The following is a 19,674-nucleotide window of genomic DNA, read 5'->3' as shown; positions in this document are numbered from 1 at the left end:
AACAAACAGCCTCTCAGACCATAGTGCAATCAAGTTAGAACTCAGAATACAGAAACCTACCCAGAACCGTACAGCTTCATGGAAACTGAACAACTGGCTCTTGAATGTTGACTGGGTAAACAATGAAATGAAGTTAGAAATAAAGAAGTTCTTCGAAACCAATGAGAAGGAAGACACAACATGCCAGAACCTCTGGGACACATTTAAAGCAGTCTCTAGAGGAAAGTATATAGCGAAAAGTGCCCATATGAGGAGAATGGAGAGATCCAGAAATTGACACCCTATCGTCAAAATTGAAAGAGCTAGAGGAGCAAGATCAAAAAAACTCAAAACCCAGCAGAAGACAAGAAATAACTAAGATCAGAGCTGAACTGAAGGAGATTGAGACACGAAAAACCCTTCAAAAAATCAATAAATCCAAGAGCTGGTTTTTTGAAAAGATCAACAAAATAGACAGACCACTAGCCAGACTGATTAAAAATAAAAGAGAGAACAACCAAAGAGATGCAATAAAAAATGATAAAGGGGAAATCACCACAGATTCCACAGAAATTCAAACTATCATCAGAGAATATTACAAACAACTCTATGCACATAAACTAGTAAACCTGGAAGAAATGGATAAATTCCTGGACTCCTGTGTCCTCCCAAGCCTAAACCAGGAGGAAGCTGAAACTATGAATAGACCAATAACAAGGTCAGAAGTCGAGGTAGCAATTAAGAGCCTACCACACAAAAAAAGCCCAGGTCCAGACGGGTTTACAGCCGAATTCTACCAGACACACAAAGAGGAGCTGGTACCATTCTTTCTAAAACTATTTCAAACAATCCAAAAAGAGGGAATACTTCCCAAATCATTTTACGAGACCAACATCATCCTGATACCAAAACACGGCAGAGACCCGACAAGAAAAGAAAACTTCAGGCCAATATCCATGATGAACATAGATGCAAAAATCTTCAATAAAATATTGGCAAGCCGACTGCAACAGCAAATCAAAAAACTTATTCACCATGATCAAGTAGGATTCATCCCGGGGATGCGAGGCTGGTTCAACATACGCAAGTCTATAAACATAATTCACCACATAAACAGAACCAAAAACAAAAACCACATGATTATCTCAATTGACGCAGAGAAGGCATTCGACAAAATTCAACAGCCCTTTATGCTAAAAACCCTCAATAAACTCGGTATTGATGGAACGTATCTCAAAGTAATAAAAGCTATTTATGACAAACCAACAGCCAATATCATACTGAATGGGCAAAAACTGGAAGCATTCCCTTTGAAATCTGGCACTAGATAAGGATGCCTTCTTTCACCACTCCTATTCAATATAGTTCTGGAAGTTCTAGCCAGAGCAATCGGGCAAGAAAAAGAAATAAAGGGTATTCAAATAGGAAAGATGGAAGCCAAATTGTCTCTATTTGCAGACGACATGATAGTATACCTTGAAGACCCCATCACCTCAGCCCAAAAACTCCTGAAACTGATAAGCAACTTCAGCAAAGTCTCAGGATATAAAATCAATGTGCAAAAATCACAAGCATTCGTCTACACCAATAACAGACTTAAAGAAAGCCAAATCAAGAACGAACTGCCATTCACAATTGCTACAAAAAGAGTAAAATACCTTGGAATACAACTCACAAGGAACGTAAGGGACCTCTTCAAGGAGAACTACAAACCACTGCTCAACTAAATCAGAGAGGACACAAACAGATCGAGAAACATTCCATGTTCATGGTTAGGAAGAATTAATATCGTGAAAATGGCTATACTGCCCAAAGTAATTTACAGAATCAACGCTATCCCCATCAAGCTACCATTGACTTTCTTCACAGAACTGGAAAAAACCACCATGAACTTCATATGGAACCAAAAGAGAGCCGGCATAGCCAAGTCAATTCTAAGCAAAAAGAACACAGCGGGGGGCATCACACTACCTGATTTCAAACTATACTACAAGGCTACAGTAATCAAAACAGCATGGTACTGGTAGCAAAACAGAGATATAGACCAATGGAACAAAACAGAGGCACCGGAGGCAACACAACATATCTACAACTATACAATCTTTGATAAACCTGACAAAAACAAGCAAGGGGGAAAGGATTCCCTGTTTAACAAATGGTGTTGGGAAAACTGGCTAGCCATGTGCAGAAAGCAGAAACTGGACCCCTTCCTGACACCTTACACTAAAATTAACTCCAGATGGATTAAAGACTTAAACATAAGACCTGGCACCATAAAAACCCTAGAAGGAAATCTAGGCAAAACTATCCAGGACATAGGAGTAGGCAAGGACTTTATGAACAAAACACCAAAAGCATTGGCAACAAAAGCCAAAATAGACAAATGGGACCTAATGGAACTCCACAGCTTCTGCACGGCAAAAGAAACAGTCACTAGAGTGCATCGGCAACCAACAGAATGGGAAAAAATTTTTGCAGTTTACCCATCTGACAAAGGTCTGATATCCAGAATTTACAAAGAACTCAAACGGATTTACAGGAAAAAAACAAACAAGCCCATTCAAAAGTGGGCAAAGGATATGAACAGATACTTTACGAAAGAAGACATATATGAGGCCAACAATCATATGAAAAAATGCTCGTCGTCACTGGTCATCAGAGAGATGCAAATCAAAACCACATTGAGATACCATCTCACGCCGGTTAGAATGGCGATCATTAAAAAATCTGGAGACATCAGATGCTGGAGAGGATGTGGAGAATAAGGAACACTTTTACACTGTTGGTGGGAGTATAAATTAGTTCAACCATTGTGGAAGACAGTGTGGCGATTCCTCAAGGCCTTAGAAATAGAAATTCCATTTGACCCAGCAATCCCATTACTGGGTATATATCCAAAAGACTATAAATCGTTCTACTATAAGGACACATGTACACGAATGTTCATTGCAGCACTGTTTACAATAGCAAAGACCTGGAATCAACCCAAATGCCCATTGATGATAGACTGGATTGGAAAAATGTGGCACATATACACCATGGAATATTATGCAGCAATCAGAAATGATGAGTTTGTGTCGTTTGTAGGGACATGGATGAATCTGGAGAACGTCATCCTCAGCAAACTGACACAAGAACAGAAAATGAAACACCGCATATTCTCACTCATAGGTGGGTGATGAAAAATGAGAACACATGGACACAGAAAGGGGAGTACTAAACACTAGGGTCTATTGGGGGGAAAAGGGGAGGGCCAGTGGGGGGCGGAGGTGGGGAGGGATAGCCTGGGGAGAAATGCCAAATGTGGGTGAAGGGGAGAAGGAAAGAAAAGCACACTGCCATGTGTGTTCCTACGCAACTGTCTTACATGCTCTGCTCATGTACCCCAAAACCTAAAATCCAATAAAAAATTTAAAAAAAAAAAGACAAAAGGTTTACTTAGCTGTTAATATGATTTACATATATTTCAAAAAAAAAAAGGATGATAAAAATCTACACATAATCTAAAGGTTTTAAGAAAAGAGATTTTTAGTAAGATATTTTCTCCTATTTTTATGCAGACTAATTAAACCTCTTAGTTCTATTTTCCTTTGGAACGGCCAGATCTCTAAACATGTTCTTGAACTCTTGGACATCTAGATTTTGCACACTGAGTGCACATAAAAGAATGTTTATGGGAGAAAAAGCAGACGAGAGAAAGGTGTTATATAAAATTCATGAATCCACAGGAATAAAGTAAGTTCTTAGAGATCTATGAAGAGATTTAGATTCTGACACAATAGTGGGAAACTATAAAATTCCACAGGCAGTAATAGACAGATACAGATAATGGAAGAAGAAAATTGGCTAAGTATTAGAACCTAAATTTAGCACTTGACCAAACAGTCCTAATATACATCTACAGAACTCTTCATCTAAAAATAATTTAACATACATTATTCTGATGACCATTGACACATACTCTAAAACCGACCACACCAACAGAAATAAAACAATTCTCAGTAAATTCACAAATGTCAAAATTATACAAACCACAAACACAGACCACAGCCTGACAAAAATACAATTAAATAAAAAGAAAAAACTTGAAACCATATAATTACATAAAAATTAAACAACCTGAACTTAAGTAACTTTTTGGTGAATAATGAAATTAAGAAATAAACAAGAAGTTCTTTTAAACAAATAAAAACAAAAAACTAGACCAGGCAAGGTGGGTCATGTCATAATCTCAGCACATTGGGAGGCTGAGGCAGGCAGGTCACATAAGTAAGGAGTTTGAGACCAGCCTGGCCAACATGGTGAGACCCCCATCTCTACTGAAATTACAAAAATTAGGTAGGTGTGATGCTACATGCCTACTACTTGACAGGCTGAGGTAGGAGAGTGCTTGAACCTGGGAGGCAGAGATTGCAGTGAGTCAAGATTGTGCCACTGCACTCGGTCTGGGTAATAAGAGTGAAACTCCAACTCAAAAAAGAAAAAAAGAAGCACATCAGAATCTCTGTAGTACCAGATAAGATCCCTTTTAAGATGGTGTAAAAGGGGAAATTTAGAGAATTTAATGCTCAAATCAAAAAGGTAGAAAGATCTTCATTTAAGAACCTGACATCATAAATAAAAGAATGAAAGACACAAGAGCAAATCAACCCCTAAGCTAGCAGTGGACAAGAAATAACCAAAATCAGATCTGAACTGAGATTTAGACATAAAAACTTTACAAAATATCAAGAAATGGAGAAATTAAATCTATGGAAAAAAATAATAAGATAAACCACTAGCTAGATTAATAAATGAAAAAAGAATGATCCAAATAAATTAGAAATAACAAGAGACATTACCACTAACCCCACAAAAATGTCTTGAAGAAGTCTACTATGAACACCTGTGTGCAAACAAACAAGAAAATCTAGAGAAGATTTTTTTAAATGAACAAATAAATCCTTCCAAAAACATCAAAAAAAAAAAAAAAATCAAAGTTCTAAATAGATTAACAAGAAGGTCAAAAATTGAATTAGTAGGCCAGGCACAGTGGCTCACGCCTATAATCCCAGCACTTTGGGAGGCCGAGGCGGGTGGATCACAAGGTCAAGAGATCGAGACCATCCTGGTCAATAAGGTGAAACCCCATCTCTACTAAAAATACAAAAATTAGCTGGGCATGGTGGTGCGCGCCTGTATTCCCAACTACTCGGGAGGCTGAGGCAGGAGAATTGCTTGAACCCAGGAGGCGGAGGTTGTGGTGAGCCGAGATCGTGCCATTGTACTCCAATCTGGGTAACAACAGTGAAACTCCATCTAAAAAAAAAAAACAATCAGTAATAAATAGCCTACCAATCAAATAAAGCCAAAGACCAGACAGGTCCACAGCTGAATTCTACCAGATGTATAAAAACTGCTGGTATTATTTTTACTGAAACTATTTAAACAAATTTTTTAAAAAGTAACTTCTCCCCAACTCATTATATAAGAACAGCATTATTTTGATACCACTGGCAGAGATTAAAAAAAAAAATTCAGGCCAGTATCTTTGAACATTGATGCAAAAACCGTCAACAAAATGCTGACAAACCAAATCCAGCAGCATATCAACAAGTTAATCCACTATGATCAAGTAGAATAAATTTTGGGAATGTAAGGTTGGTTCAACATACACAAATCAATAAATGAATTCATCACATAAACAGAACTAGACAGAAACCATAAGATTACCTCAGTAGATACAGAAAAAATTCTTGATAAAATTTAACATCTTATATATTAAAAACCCTCAGCAACCTGAAGGTACATACTTTAAAATAATGAGTTATCTATAACAAACCCTCAGCCAACATACTGAATGGACAAAACCTGGAAGCGAATGGGTGCAGTAGCTCATGCTACTAATTCCAGCAGAAAAACCCCCATCTCTACTAAAAATGCAAAAATTAGCCAGCTGTGGTGCAGGTGCTTGTAACCCCAGCTACTTGAGAGGCTGAAGAAAGAGAATCACTTAAACCCAGAGGGCAGAGCCTGCAGTGGGCCGAGACTGTGCCATTGTACTTCAATCTTGGAGACAAAGGAGACTCTATCTCGAAAAGAAAAGAAAATGCTTGAAGCATTTCTCCTTTAAAACTGTCACAAGGCAAAGATGCCTTCTCTCAACACTACTATTCAATATAAAATTGGAAATCCTGGTCAAAACAATCAGGCAAAAGATAAAAATACAAGGCATTTGGCAGGGCATGGTGGCTCACATCTGTAATCCTAGCACTTTGGGAAACCAAGGTGGGCATATCCCAAGGTTAGCAGTCCAAGAACAGCATGACCAACATGGTGAAACCCCATCTCTACTAAAAATACAAAACTTAGCTGGGCGTGATGGTACCTATAGTCCCAGCTACTCAGGAGGCTGAGGCAGGAGAATGGTTCGAACCCAGGAAGTGGAGGTGGCTGTGAGCCAAGATCCTGCCATTACACTCCAGCCTGGGCAACAAAAGCAAAACTCTGTCTCAAAAAAAATATATACAACCCCAAAAAGTCAAGGCAAAGAAATATATAGGACCAAGAAAATAGGCGGCAAAAGATGAGCACGTAGATGACAAACAGCTGTAATTAATAAATTCTCTATCCTCTGTGTTCTCCAAGAACACTTTATGGAAGAAAAAAACAAAAACAAAAAACTTTCCATTATGATTTAAATGGTGCTGTTTTCTTATCTATCACACAGCAAGAAAAACACTTTGCATATTTTCTCATTTTTCTCATTAAAAATCAGCTGACTTCATCTTAAATGGTCAACATAAAATATTTCCTAATCAACTGAACTTGTTTATTTTCTTCCCACTGGCTCCTGAACTTTGAGCTACCCTCAGTCTGAGCCACCATACAACCCCACTTTATGTCCCTTTCTAAGCTGACTTCAGGGTAAAACATTCTCTGATCTAAAATCTGATTTTATTACCCTCCATTTAAACATTTAAATATTACCCTCCAACCTCCTTACTAATTGTTTGCTTTTCCCCTGAAATAAAAGCCCTTTTCTTCCTAATCTTTGCAATCTCAAAAAAAATTTTTGTTTTTTTTTTGGAGACGGAGTTTTGCTCTTTCACCAGGCTAGAGTGCAGTGATGCAATCTTGGCTCATGACAACCTCCGCCGTATCCTGAGTTCAAGCGATTCTCCTGCCTCAGCCTCCCGAGTAGCTGGGATTACAGGCGCGTACCACCATGCCCAGCTAATTTTTTTCTGTTTTTAGTAGATACGGGGTTTCACCATGTTGGCCAGAATGGTCTCGATCTCTTGATCTCGTGACCCACCCACCTCAGCCTCCAAAATGCTGGGATTACAGGTGTTAGCCACCATGCCTGGCCGTAATCTTAAAAATCTTATAGTTGCTACTTGCTCCTGTTGCAATACTCCTTTGAAATTCAATTTTTTACCTATATCTAACTGTTTTATTTTAAAAAGGAAACTGCCTCAAAACAACAACTTCCTCTTCAGTAAGACCCTCCCAATCCTCTTTTATATTAACCTTAACTGCATCTACCTATGGATCTCCAGTTTTCCAGGGCACTGTAGCTTCTCTCAGTACAGAGACCTTCTCTGGCTCGTATCGTCAGGCTGGGACATCTGCAAGGGAGGCTCCCCAAAAGAAACTAACTGGGCCTTTAATAACCTACATTTTCAGGCTCAATATTAGCTATATATTAACTTAGAGTCACTGGGCATAAGCTTTAATTTTCATGTCAGAGTTATTAACTTGGTTTTTGAAACTAAAACTAAGTGCTACAAAAATTCAGCAAAATTACTCAAACAGTGTTCATATAAGGGAAGAAATTTTTAAGATGCTTACATTTTATAACTCAGTAAGAAAAGCAAAAGTATTCCTTTCAGACAATAAATGTATTATTATTTCTATCAAAAACCATGCAGTAAACAATCAGTCAGCAGGACACAGTGGCTCATGCCTATAATCGCAGCACTTTGGGAGGCCGAGGTGGCCGGATCACTTGATGTCAGGAGTTTGAGAACAGCCTAACCAACATGGTAAAACCCTGTCTCTACTAAAAGTACAAAAATCAGCTGAGTGTGGTAATGTGTGCTTGCAGTCCCAGCTATTTTGGGAGGCTGAGACAGGAGAACGGCTTCAACCCAGGAAGTGGAGGTTGCAGTGAGCTTGAGGTTGCACCATTGTACTACAGAATGGGCATCTCAGTGAGACTCCATCTCAAAAAACAAAAAACAAAACAAACAACAACAAAAGAAAAAACAGGCTATAGAACAAAGGCATTCACTGTCAGAAATGTACCCTGCTAAAAAAAAAAAAACTGAAGTTTTCAGGAATCTATGTAACTCACCAATTATCTACCATATTTTTTTTGTGTGTGTGGAAATGTATTAATTGTCTGTAGCTGAAATTGAAGAGAGATTTTCATTATATATTTTTTTTCCTTGGTAACTACCATTCTAAAAACTAGATGGAATTTTGTTTGAAATCACTCAGCTATAAAAAACACATCCAAGGAAATTTTTAAACTCACTCTGAGAAAGAAAAAGGAAAATATAAATGTTAAACAAATATATTATTAGATATAAATTTTTTTAACTCATCTCTTTTATGGCCTTTGTAAATATTTTCTTACCTTTCAAGCTCTACTAATAAAGTGCAAAATACAGTTAAATAACTGAGGTTAGCTGGGCACAGTGGCTCACACCTGTTATCTCAGCACTTTGGAAGGCGCAGGCAGGCGAGTCAGTGAGGTCAGAAGTTTGAGATCAGCCTGGCTAACACAGTGAAACTCCATCTCTACTGAAAATACAAAAACTAGCTGGATGTGGTCTTGCACACCCCTAGGCCCAGCTATTTGAGAGGCTGAGGCATGAGAATCACCTAACTCAAGATTTGGAGGTTGCAGTGAGCTGAGATTTCATCACTGTACTCCAGCCTGGGTAACACAGAAAAACTCTCTTTGAAAAAAAAAAATGACTGGGAATGGTAGCTTATGTCTGTAATCCCAGCACTTTGGGAGGCCAAGGCGGGAGGATCACATGGTCAGGAGTTCAAGAGCAGCCTGAACAACATGGTGAAAACACATCTCTACAAAATACAAAAATTAGCTAGGTGTGGTTGTGCATGCCTGTAACCCAAGCTACTGGGGAGGCTGAGGCAGGAGAATTGCTTGAACCCGGGAGGCAGCAGTTGCAGTGAGCCACGACACTACTGACTGGGGAGGCTGAGGCAGGAGAATTGCTTGAACCCGGGAGGCAGCAGTTGCAGTGAGCCACGACACTACTGTACTCCAGCCTGGGTGACAGAGCAAAACTCTCAAAAATAAATAAACAAAAACCTGAGACCAAAATAAGTAAACAAATCTTTTCAAGGTACAGATAAGTCTTACTCATGTGTCAAGTCAGGAGAGATTGTCCCACCCCATCCTGCTCACTTGAGTGCTCAATAACCCCCTTCTCAGGAGACTCTAATGCCCAGTGAGTGCCTCAGGCACATTTTACTCTCAAGTTCTTAGACCATCTCACTGGGGTCAGTGTTTAGTTTTTAGTTTGTTTGTCTTTTAAAGCGCTGTTTGGTGTTTTTTTTTTCCTAGAAATTTTTTACTATTTTTCTTGCATTATTTTTCTGATCCCTAAATGAATCCAGGAGGTAGAAATTATTTGTTTTCTCCTCAATACTAGTATCTGATTGGCTGACCAGCTGTGTCTCCAATAAATGAAAGCTGAATTGGATAAAGATAACATTAATTTCTCAAGGAATTAGCTTTTAAAAAAAAATGTACCAGGAAATGTCTCTTAGCCTCAGGGCATTCATCTGAGCACTTGAGAAGCTACACTCAATACCACAAGTTGTCCTATGAGAGACAATGATACAGAAGCTAATATTCACTAGACACTGTAGCAGAAATAGCCATGGGCCATGGTGGGTATCTTGGTTTATCCCCATACAGTACTGAAACCCAGGTCCAAGACTGAAGGGTGACTGCAGACACATCGCCCTATAAAGTTTCCAAAAGGAAAACTTGACCCAAAAACATTCTGATAAGATATCTGTGTCTAGGGAAAATAGAAAAAAAAAAAAAAACCACAGAGATATTTCACAATACAGTGTCTGGAGATTATTCTTTGCTTTCTTCTCATAGAAAATATTTACAAAAAGAAAACAAATCTTTCTAAATGTGCCATCAAATGCTTTGTCAAAAAATAATTAATTGCCCAGGCGCGGTGGCTCATGTCTATAATCCAAGATATTTGGGAGGTGGAGGCAGGTGGATCACTTGAGGGCAGGAGTTCGAGACCAGCCTGGACAACATAGTAAAACCCCATCTCTACTAAAAATACAAAAAATTAGTCAGGAATGGTTGCGGGTGCCTGTAATTCCAGCTACTTGCTAGACTGGGACAGGAGAATCATTTGAGCACCAAAGGTGGAAGTTGTAGACAGCCTAGATTATGCCACTGCACTCCAGCATGGGCAACAGCGCAAGGCTCCATCTCAAAAATTAGAAATAAAAATAATTAATTAAAATGTATCAAAATGTAAACCAGGCCAGGTGCAGTGGCTCACGCCTGTAATCTCAGCATTTTGAGAGGCCGAGGTGGGCAGATAACAAGGTCAGATGTTTGAGACCAGCCTGGCCAACATGGTGAAACCCTATCTCTACTAAAAATACAAAAAAAATAGCTGGGCATGGTGGTGCGCACCTGTAGTCCCAGCTACAATAAAGGCTGAGGCAAAAGAATCACTTGAACCAGAGAAGCGGAGATTGCGGTGAGCCAAGATCACGCCGCTGCACTCCAGCCTGTGCAACAGAGCAAGACACTGTCTCAAATATTAGGGAGAGAAAACTGGCATTGGGAATATCAGACAAAACTGGAAATTTAGTATTTTACTGCAAGCCAGAGTCAGGCTGGAGGAATAGAGGATGAGGCGTGGACTAGAGGCCTTGCTTGGGACATGTGAAAATTTCAGGGAAAAATCAGTCCCCTATGGAGTGTGAAAATAATTAAGTGGCAGGTAATTAGACTGAGTTGGTTCTAGTCTCTGGATTTTTTTTTTTTTTGAGACGGAGTTTTGCTCTTGTTACCCAGGTTGGAGTGCAATGGCGTGATCTCGGCTCATCGCAACCTCTGTCTCCTGGGTTCAAGCAATTCTCCTGCCTTAGCCTCCCGAGGAGCTGGGACTACAGGCATGCGCCACCATGCCCAGCTAATTTTTGTATTTTTAGTAGAGACAGGGTTTCACCGTGTTGACCAGGATGGTCTCGATCTCTTGACTGCACTCCAGTCTGGGAAAAAGAGTGAGACTCTGACTCAAAATAAATAAATAAATAAACAAAAACAAAACACTACATAACCATACCTAGCCAATTACTGAATTTTATTTTCTTTATCATGAAACTTATAAAAATCTTTCCTTCAAGCTCCTTCCATGGACGACAAATTACAAACAGCAGCTAGGTGCTCTACAATTTTTGAATCACTCTTTAATTAATTTTTAAAATATTTTCACAGTGATGCCCACAAATTTTTAATAGAATAAAAGAGGGCCTTGGAACTCCACTGACCAAAGCTCTTCCCATTCATGAACCCGCTCCCAGAGTCAGGATTCTCCCCTGAAAACCCTCCCAGGCTCCCCGCACAGTCTGGGAGACGCGGCATTTCGGGTGCAGAGATGTCCAAAGAGGGCTCCAGGCCAAGGCACAGACACTGAGCAGGGAAGAGAGGACGCTCGGGGCGGCTGTCAGCGCAGCCGCCATCTTATAACTGAAGGGGACTTAAGGCCGAGCTGGGCAAGAACTCGGAAAGCAGATTGTGGAGCTGACTGCAGAGAAGCCAGAGTCCTGCCACAGCCACTTTCCACCAGTTCCAACCAACCCCCTCCCCTCTCTCGGGATGTCCGGCACTCTCACCATTTCTAGGCTTCCAGGGGGTCCTGGCATCTCAGCTGTGGAGCTCCAATACCTGCAGATCACAGGGCCACAGAGAATGCCCCTCTATGAACAGAAGACAGAGGATTGAAGAGGAGACCTGAAGCTCCCGCCGCAGCCAAAGGCCCCGCCACATCCCGGAAACCGCCCAGTCCGCTCAGGCTGTGTGTCTGATTGGACAGTTCCCAGCCCAACGTCTCTGATTGGATAACGTTAAAGACCCCGCCTACTCAGGCCCGGAGTGACAGAAGATGTGATCACACGCGGGGCTGAATGAAGAAAGAGCGACAGCCTAAGCTGGAGCCTTTTCATGCAGGGCTTCCTCCCTGAGCTGAGCCAGGCCCACACCAGAGCATGGAAAACTTCCCTTTTTTGCGCTCTGTTTTTTAATGTATTTTAAAAGGTGAACAAAAATATTTTATTCATATTAATAATACATAAAATTTTGGTTCAAGAGAAAATGAACTTTTACTTTAGTAATAATGTATTATCAATACTAAAGCTAATTTCACAAAACATTTTAAGTAAGTCGGGCGCAGTGGGTCACGCCTGTAACCCACCACTTTGGGAGGGCGAGGCTGGCCGATCATGAGGCCAGGAGTTCGAGACCATCCTGAGCAATATAGTGAAACTCCTTCTCTACTAAAAACACAAAAATTTGCCGGGTGTGGTGGGTGCCTGTAATCCTAGCTACTCCAGAGGCTGAGGCAGAGAATTGCTTGAACCCGGGAAAGAGGATGCAGTTGGCCAAGATCGCGTCCCTGCACTCTAGCCTGGCGACAGAGTGAGACTCCGTCTCAAAAAAAAAACAAAAAGTAACTGGGCAGCCTGGCCCAATGGCTCACATCTGTAATCCCAACCCTTTCAGAGGCCAAGGTGGGCATATCACCTGAGGACAGGAGTTCGAGAACAGCCTGACCAACATGGTGAAAGGTCATCTCTAATAAAAATACAAAATTAGCTGGGCTTGGTGGTGCATGCCTGTAATCCCAGCTACCTGAAAGCCTGAGGCATAAGAACTGCTTGAACCCTGGAGGTGGAGGCTGCAGTGAGCAGATCGCATCTTACACTCCAGCCTAGGCAACAAGAGCAAAATTCTGTCTCAAAAACAAAACAAAACAAAAAAATTAGCTGGGCATGGTGGCACGCACCTGTAATCCCAGCTACTCAGGAGGCTGAGGTAGGAGAATCACTTTAACCCAGAAGACGGCAGTTGCAGTATGTCGAAATCGTGCCACTGCACCTTACCCTGGGCAACACAGCAAGACTCTGGAAATCCAGCGAGACTCTTAAAGTCCATGAAGGCCGAACGTGGTGACTGATGCCTGTAATCCCAGCACTTTGGGAGACCAAGGCGGGAGGATCACCTGAGGTGAGGAGTTCGAGACCAGCCTGACCAACATGGAGAAACCTGGTCTTCTACTAAAAATACAAAAGTAGCTGGTGGCACATGCCTGTAATCCCAGCTACTTGGGAGGTTGAGGCAGGAGAATCACTTGAACCTGGGAGGCAGAGGTTGCAGTGAGCCAAGATTGTGCCATTGCACTCCGTCCTGAGCAACAAGAGTGAAACTCCATCTCAAAAAAAAAAAAAAAATTATTAAAAAAATTTTTTAAGTCCATCACATTTGTCTTTTGGAACACTCTAGATTTTTATTCATATTTTAAGATCTTTTATAATATTTTAACTTTTTTTTCTAAACGAAGTCCTTCTCTGTAGCCCAAGCTAAAGTGCAGTGGCATGATCTGGGCTCACTGCAACCTCTGCCTCCCAGGTTCAAGTGATTTTCCAGCCTCAGCCTCTGGAGTAGCTGGGATTACAGGCATGCACCATCATGCCAAGTTTATTTTCGGATTTTAAGTAGAGACTGGAATTTGCCATGTTGCTCAGGCTGGTCCTTTTTTTTTTTTTTTTTTTTTGAGACGGAGTTTCGCTGTTATCCAGACTGGAGTGCAATGGCTAACCACAACCTCCGCCTTCTGGATTCAGGCAATTCTCCTGCCTCAGCCTCCCAAGTAGCTGGGACTACAGGCACACACCACCATGCCCAGCTAATTTTTGTATTTTTAGTAGAGACGGGGTTTCACCTCGTTGACCAGGATGGTCTCGATCTCTTAACCTCGTGATCCACCCGCCTCGGCCTCCCAAAGTGCTGGGATTATAGGCGTGAGCCACCGCACCCGGCCAGGCTGGTCTTAAACTCCTAAACTCAAAATGACCCACCTGCCTAGACCTCCCAGTGTTGGGATTACAGGCATGAGCCACCAGGCCTGGCCTTTGTTCGTACACTCTTTATGAAAAAAAAAGGGTCTTTCTTTCCGCCTCGGACCGGACAGAATGGCTCCCGCAAAGAAGGGTGGCGAGAAGAAAAAGGGCCGTTCTGCCATCAACGAGGTGGTGACCCGAGAATACACCATCAACATTCACAAGCGCATCCATGGAGTGGGCTTCAAGAAGCGTGCCCCTCGGGCACTCAAAGAGATTCGGAAGTTTGCTATGAAGGAGATGGGAACTCCAGATGTGCGCATTGATACCAGGCTCAACAAAGCTGTCTGGGCCAAAGGAATAAGGAATGTCCCATACCGAATCCGTGTGCGGTTGTCCAGAAAACGTAATGAGGATGAAGATTCACCAAATAAGCTCTATTACTTTGGTTACCTATGTACCTGTTACCACTTTCAAAAATCTACAGACAGTCAACGTGGATGAGAACTAATCGCTGATCGTCAAATACATCAAATAAACTTTAAAAATTGCCTTTAAAAAAAAAAAAAAGAAAAAGAAAAAAAAGGTTTTATTAGCCGGGCGTGGTGGCACATGCCTGTAGTCCTAGCTGCTCAGGAGGCTGAGGTGGGAGGATCGCTTTAGCCCAGGAGTTCTGGGCTGTAGTGCGCTATGCCGATCGGATGTCCTCACTAAGTTTGGCATCAATACAGTGACCATCCTGGTCAACAAGGTGAAACCCCGTCTCTACTAAAAATACAAAAAATTAGCCGGGCATGGTGGTGCGCGCCTGTAATCCCAGCTACTCAGGAGGCTGAGGCAGGAGAATTGCCTGAACCCAGGAGGCGGAGGTTGCGGTGAGCCGAGATCGCGCCATTGCACTCCAGCCTGGGTAACAAGAGCGAAACTCCGTCTCAAAAAAAAAAAAGGAAAAAAATAAAAAAATTAGCTGGGCATGGTGGCATGTGCCTGTAGTCCCAGCTACTGAGGAAACTGAGGCAGAGGGATCACTTGGACCCAGGAGTGTTTAGACAGGGTCTCACTCTGTCACCCAGGCTGAAGTCCAGTGGTGAGATCTTGGTTCACTGCAACCTCCAACTCCTGGGTTCGAGTGATTCTCCTGCCTCAACCTCCCACATAGCTGAATATGGCTGAGTTTTGTATTTTTAGTAGACGGGCTTTCACCATGTTGCCCAGGCTGATCTCAAACTCCTGAGCTCAGGCAATTAACCTGCCTTGACATCCCAAAGTGCTGGGATTACAGGTGGGAGCCACCATGCCTGGCCTGTCATAGATGGCTTGTATTACCTTACAATATGTTCCCTCAATGACAATTGTGCTGAGATTTTTAATTATAAAGAGATGCTAGATATTGCCAAATAATTTTTCCCTATACACTGAGATGATTGTTATGATTTTTGTTTTCTGAGATGGAGTCTCACTCTGTTGACCAGGCTGGAGTGTATTAGTGCAGTCTTGGCTCACTAAAACCTGCGCCTCCCAGATTCAAGCGATTCTCCTTTCTTGGCCTCCTGAGTAACTGGGATTACAGGCGCCAACCACCATGACTAGCTAATTATTTGTATTTTAGTAGAGATGAGGTTTCACCATGGTGCCCAGGCTGGTCTCGAACTTCTGACCTCAGGCAATCCACCTTCCTCGGCCTCCCAGAGTGCTAGGATTACAGCCCTGAGCCACCTCACCTGGCCTGATTTTTGTTTTGAATGTTTATGTGGTGTATCGCATGTATCGACTTAGTATATTAAATCTTCTTTGAATTCCTGACATAAAGTGCACTCAACCATTATGAATATTATTAACATGCTGCTGTATTTGTTTAGTTAGTCTTTTGTTGAAGATTTTTACATTTATGCCCATTAGAAACAGGTGTGTAGTTATCTTTTTATTATGTCTTTTCCTGGTCTTGGTATTAGAATGATATGGGTTTCATAGAATGATTTAGCAAGGAGTCCCTTTTTTCCTATCTTTTGGAATAGCTTCAGTAAGACTGGTACCAATTTTTTGAATGCCTGACAGAAATGAGTTGTGAATCCATCTTTTCCTGGACTTTTTACTGTTGTTGTTGGCAATTTTGTTCTGAGTTTTGCTTCGTCACGCAGGCTAGAGTGCAGTGGTGCAATTTTGGCTCACTACAAACTTTACCTCTGGGGTTTAAGTGATTCTCTTGCCTCAACCTCGTGAGTACCTGGGACTACAGGCCCAAATACTATGCCTGGTAAATTTTTGTATTTTTAGTATAAATGGGGTTTTGTCATGTTGGCCAGGCTGGTCACAAACTCTTGACCTCAAATGATCCACTCATCCTCAACCTACCAAAGTTCTGGGATTAGAGGCATAAGCCACTGCACCCAGCTGGCAATTTTTATTTCTTATTTTTATTTTTTTGAGGAGTCTCTGTCACACAGGTTGGAGTGAAGGGGTGAGATCTCAGCTTACTGCAAGGGGCACCTCCTTGGTTCAAATGATTCTCCGGCCTCTGAGTAGCTAAGATCACAAGGCATGTACCACCAAGCCTGGCAAATTTTTGTATTTTTACTTGAGACGGGGTTTTGCCATGTTGGTGAGGCTGATCTCAAACTCCTAACCTCAAGTTATCTGCCCACCTGGGCCTCCCAAAGTGCTGGGATTACAGGAGTGAGCCACTGCACCTGAATCCAAATGGCAAATTTTAATTACTGGTTTTGTCAGAGGAAAGAGACTCAGATTCAGACCCCAAGAAAGGGTTCCTGGATCTTGGGGAAAAAATAATTCAGGGTGAGTCTGCAGTGCAAAGTGAAAGCAAGTTTATTAGGAAAGCAACGTGCTGAAAGAACAGCTACTCCACAGGCAGAGTGGGACATTCCTGAAAGTAAGAGGAACACATCCACCCTAGGTACAATGTTTGTATGTATAGGGAGACGTGCTCTGCCACAAGGGTTTGTGATCAAGAATTAATTTACTTAAGTACTATATTTTGCGAGACCCAATATTTTTTTTTCTTTTGAGACGAAGGTCTCCTCTTGTTGCCGAGGCTGGCGTGCAATGGCACGATCTCAGCTCACTGCAACCTATGCATTCCAGGTTCAAGCGATTCTCCTGCCTCAGCTTCTGGAGTAGCTGAGACTACAGGTACACACCAACACACCCCGGTAATTTTCATACTTTTAGTAGAATCGGGGTTTCCCATGTTAGCCAGGGTGGTCTTGAACTTTTGAGCTCAGAAGATCCACCTGGCTCAGCCTCCCAAAGTACTGAGATTTCAGGCACAAGTCATCATGCCTAGCCAACTCGATATTATTCTTAAAGCAAACTTAGGAATGCCTTTGTTCTACAGATATTGAGGTATCTGGACACTCCTAAGTCTGGTTCTGCTTAATAAACATTATTAATTTATTCTCTTAACCATAAACATCCAGAAGCTAGAAATGCCTAACTTTCTGAGAATGCAGCCCAGCAAGTCTCAGCTTTATTTTCCTAGCCCTCACTCGAAATGGAATCACTCTGGTTCAAATGCTTTTGACATATTTTCCCCCTCCTTTTTTTTTTTTTGTTGAGACGGAGTTTCGGTCGTTACCAATGCTGGAGTGCAATGGCGTGATCTCGGCTCACCACAACCTCCGCCTCCTGGGTTCAAACAATTCTCCTACCTCAGCCTCCCGAGTAGCTGGGACTATAGGCGCGCGCCACCATGCCCAGCTAATTTTTTGTATTTTTTAGTAGAGACGGGGTTTCACCATGTTGACCAGGATGGTCTCGATCTCTTGACCTCATGATCCACTTGCCTCGGCCTCCCAAAGTGCTGGGATTATAGGAGTGAGCCATCATGCCCGGCCTCTTCCCCTCCTTTTATGAGGATTTTTAATCCTAAGGATTCCAGAGATCCAAAGATTCGTGTTCTATAACTTTTTCAGGCTGTATAGGGGCGATGGTATTCCTGCCTATTGAGGTGTCTTGCATTCACGGTAGAGAGAAACTATCAGTGTTGGTGTGGTGAAGGTCATTCATAACCTCGAGTTCCCAAAAAGGTGTTATCTGGAAGACTAATAAGTGTCCAATTTAGGAAAGCATTTAGTGAGTTTGTCTTGCATTCCTACAAAAAGAGTGCAACCACAATATATTCCATAACAGCAAAGCAAAATTAGTAAAATTGTTCCAAGTAAACTAAACAAGAAGGCTTTTCAAGAACTGGGCAATTGTTGGAACCAAGCTGATATAGGGTTGGCCGAGAGTGCATGAGTGGCAGAGATATGATGAGTATCTAAAACTTTTATAGCCTGGGTAATATAATATGAATAGTTTGGAGCATACACATGACATGTGGTTTTGATCAAAGCACAAGTCCCCTATTGGGCCTTTGTCAAAATGTTTACCTACCCAACAGTTTGTTTATGTAGAGAGGATGAAGTCTGTGCCCAATCAGTAAATAAGTTACTCTTCTCATGATCCCAACATATACCCAAGAGTGCACCCAAAACTTGAAACTTTTCAAGTTTTCAATAAGACCCAATTTCCTAGTCGGGTTGCAAAATTATCTTCCTTAGTTGGGGAAGGGAGTTTTGACTTTCATATTCAGAGTGTGTTTTGCACTTGTCACATAATTGAGCAGCTTAAAAGTATGTGTCTACTATTAGAAGGTCTACAGCTAAGAAAGCCCTTCCATCAATTATTTCAAAAGGACTCGGGCCAGGCATGGTGGCTCACACCTGTAATCCTAGCACTTTGGGAGCCCGAGGCGGGCAGATCACCTGAGGTCTGGAGTTCAAGACCAGTCTGACCAACATAAAGAAACCCCATCTCTACTGCAAATACAAAATTAGCCAGATGTGGTGGTGCATTTCAAAATATGTCACAGGGATGCCTGTGGGCATGGCCCAGGCAGGTGCCTCTCATCCCTTAATGTCAGACCCAGTGATATGTAACAATATGCAAAATATGCAAGGTCCAGTCAAAAGATGAGTTACATCATCTAGGTGGTGGATCCAGTGATACATCACAATTCCCTGTGGCAGGGTATAGACTGAACAAGAGTCACATTACTACCTAGCTGATCAATGAAAAGATATTTCATAATATTCTTGTGGTCAGGCTTATGTAGAAGACTCACATCACCTGGGTGGCAGACCCAGCTATATGTCACAATGCAAAATGTTTTTAGGGCCCAAACAAGGAAAAAGAGTCCCATCACGTAGGTGCTGGGCCTAGTGATAAATCACAATCCCTGTTTGGTCAAAGTCTAAGCAGTAGAAAAAGTCACATCACCTAAATGCTACATCCAACAACATGTCACAATACCCCAAGAGGACAACCCAGGAAGAAAAGTCATATCACCTAGGTAAAAGGCCCAGAAATATTTTATGATGCTATCTTTCTGTAGGCCTGAGAACCAAAATGGGAGTAAGATAATGTAGGAGCTGGGCCCAGCTATATGGCACAATCACTGCAGTAGGCAACAACATGGCATGAAAGAAGTCACATCAGCCGGGCACGGTGGCTCACGCCTGTAATCCCAGCACTTTGGGAGGCCGCGGCGGGTGAATCACAAGGTCAAGAGAT

The 19,674-nt window shown here is 41.9% G+C and overlaps 2 protein-coding genes across 3 annotated transcripts in view; one reads left to right on the top strand and one right to left on the bottom strand.

The window, feature by feature from the left end:
- The window catches only part of LOC108589621 (uncharacterized), an 88,531-nt gene that overhangs the window by 39,609 nt on the left and 29,248 nt on the right, over positions 1–19,674 (bottom strand). The window contains exon 4 of one of the 2 annotated variants that reach the window (XM_035285644.3): positions 11,881–11,964. In XM_035285644.3, the coding sequence (XP_035141535.3) occupies positions 11,881–11,964 (84 nt within the window). Of the gene's footprint in view, positions 1–11,880; positions 12,045–19,674 lie in introns of those variants that run through there. The other variant, XM_035285646.3, reaches the window with a different exon arrangement.
- Positions 14,209–14,654, top strand: LOC108589623 (large ribosomal subunit protein eL31-like). Its single transcript, XM_017967917.4, is given in 2 exon segments — positions 14,209–14,544; positions 14,546–14,654. Coding segments are annotated over 2 exon segments (378 nt in total). The 5' UTR covers positions 14,209–14,235; the 3' UTR covers positions 14,615–14,654.

Source organism: Callithrix jacchus, chromosome 22, assembly GCF_049354715.1.
Source record: "Callithrix jacchus isolate 240 chromosome 22, calJac240_pri, whole genome shotgun sequence".
Taxonomy (NCBI): Eukaryota; Metazoa; Chordata; class Mammalia; order Primates; family Cebidae; genus Callithrix; species Callithrix jacchus.
Note: the sequence above shows the minus strand (reverse complement) of the source record. Positions and strands in the feature narration are given on the sequence as shown.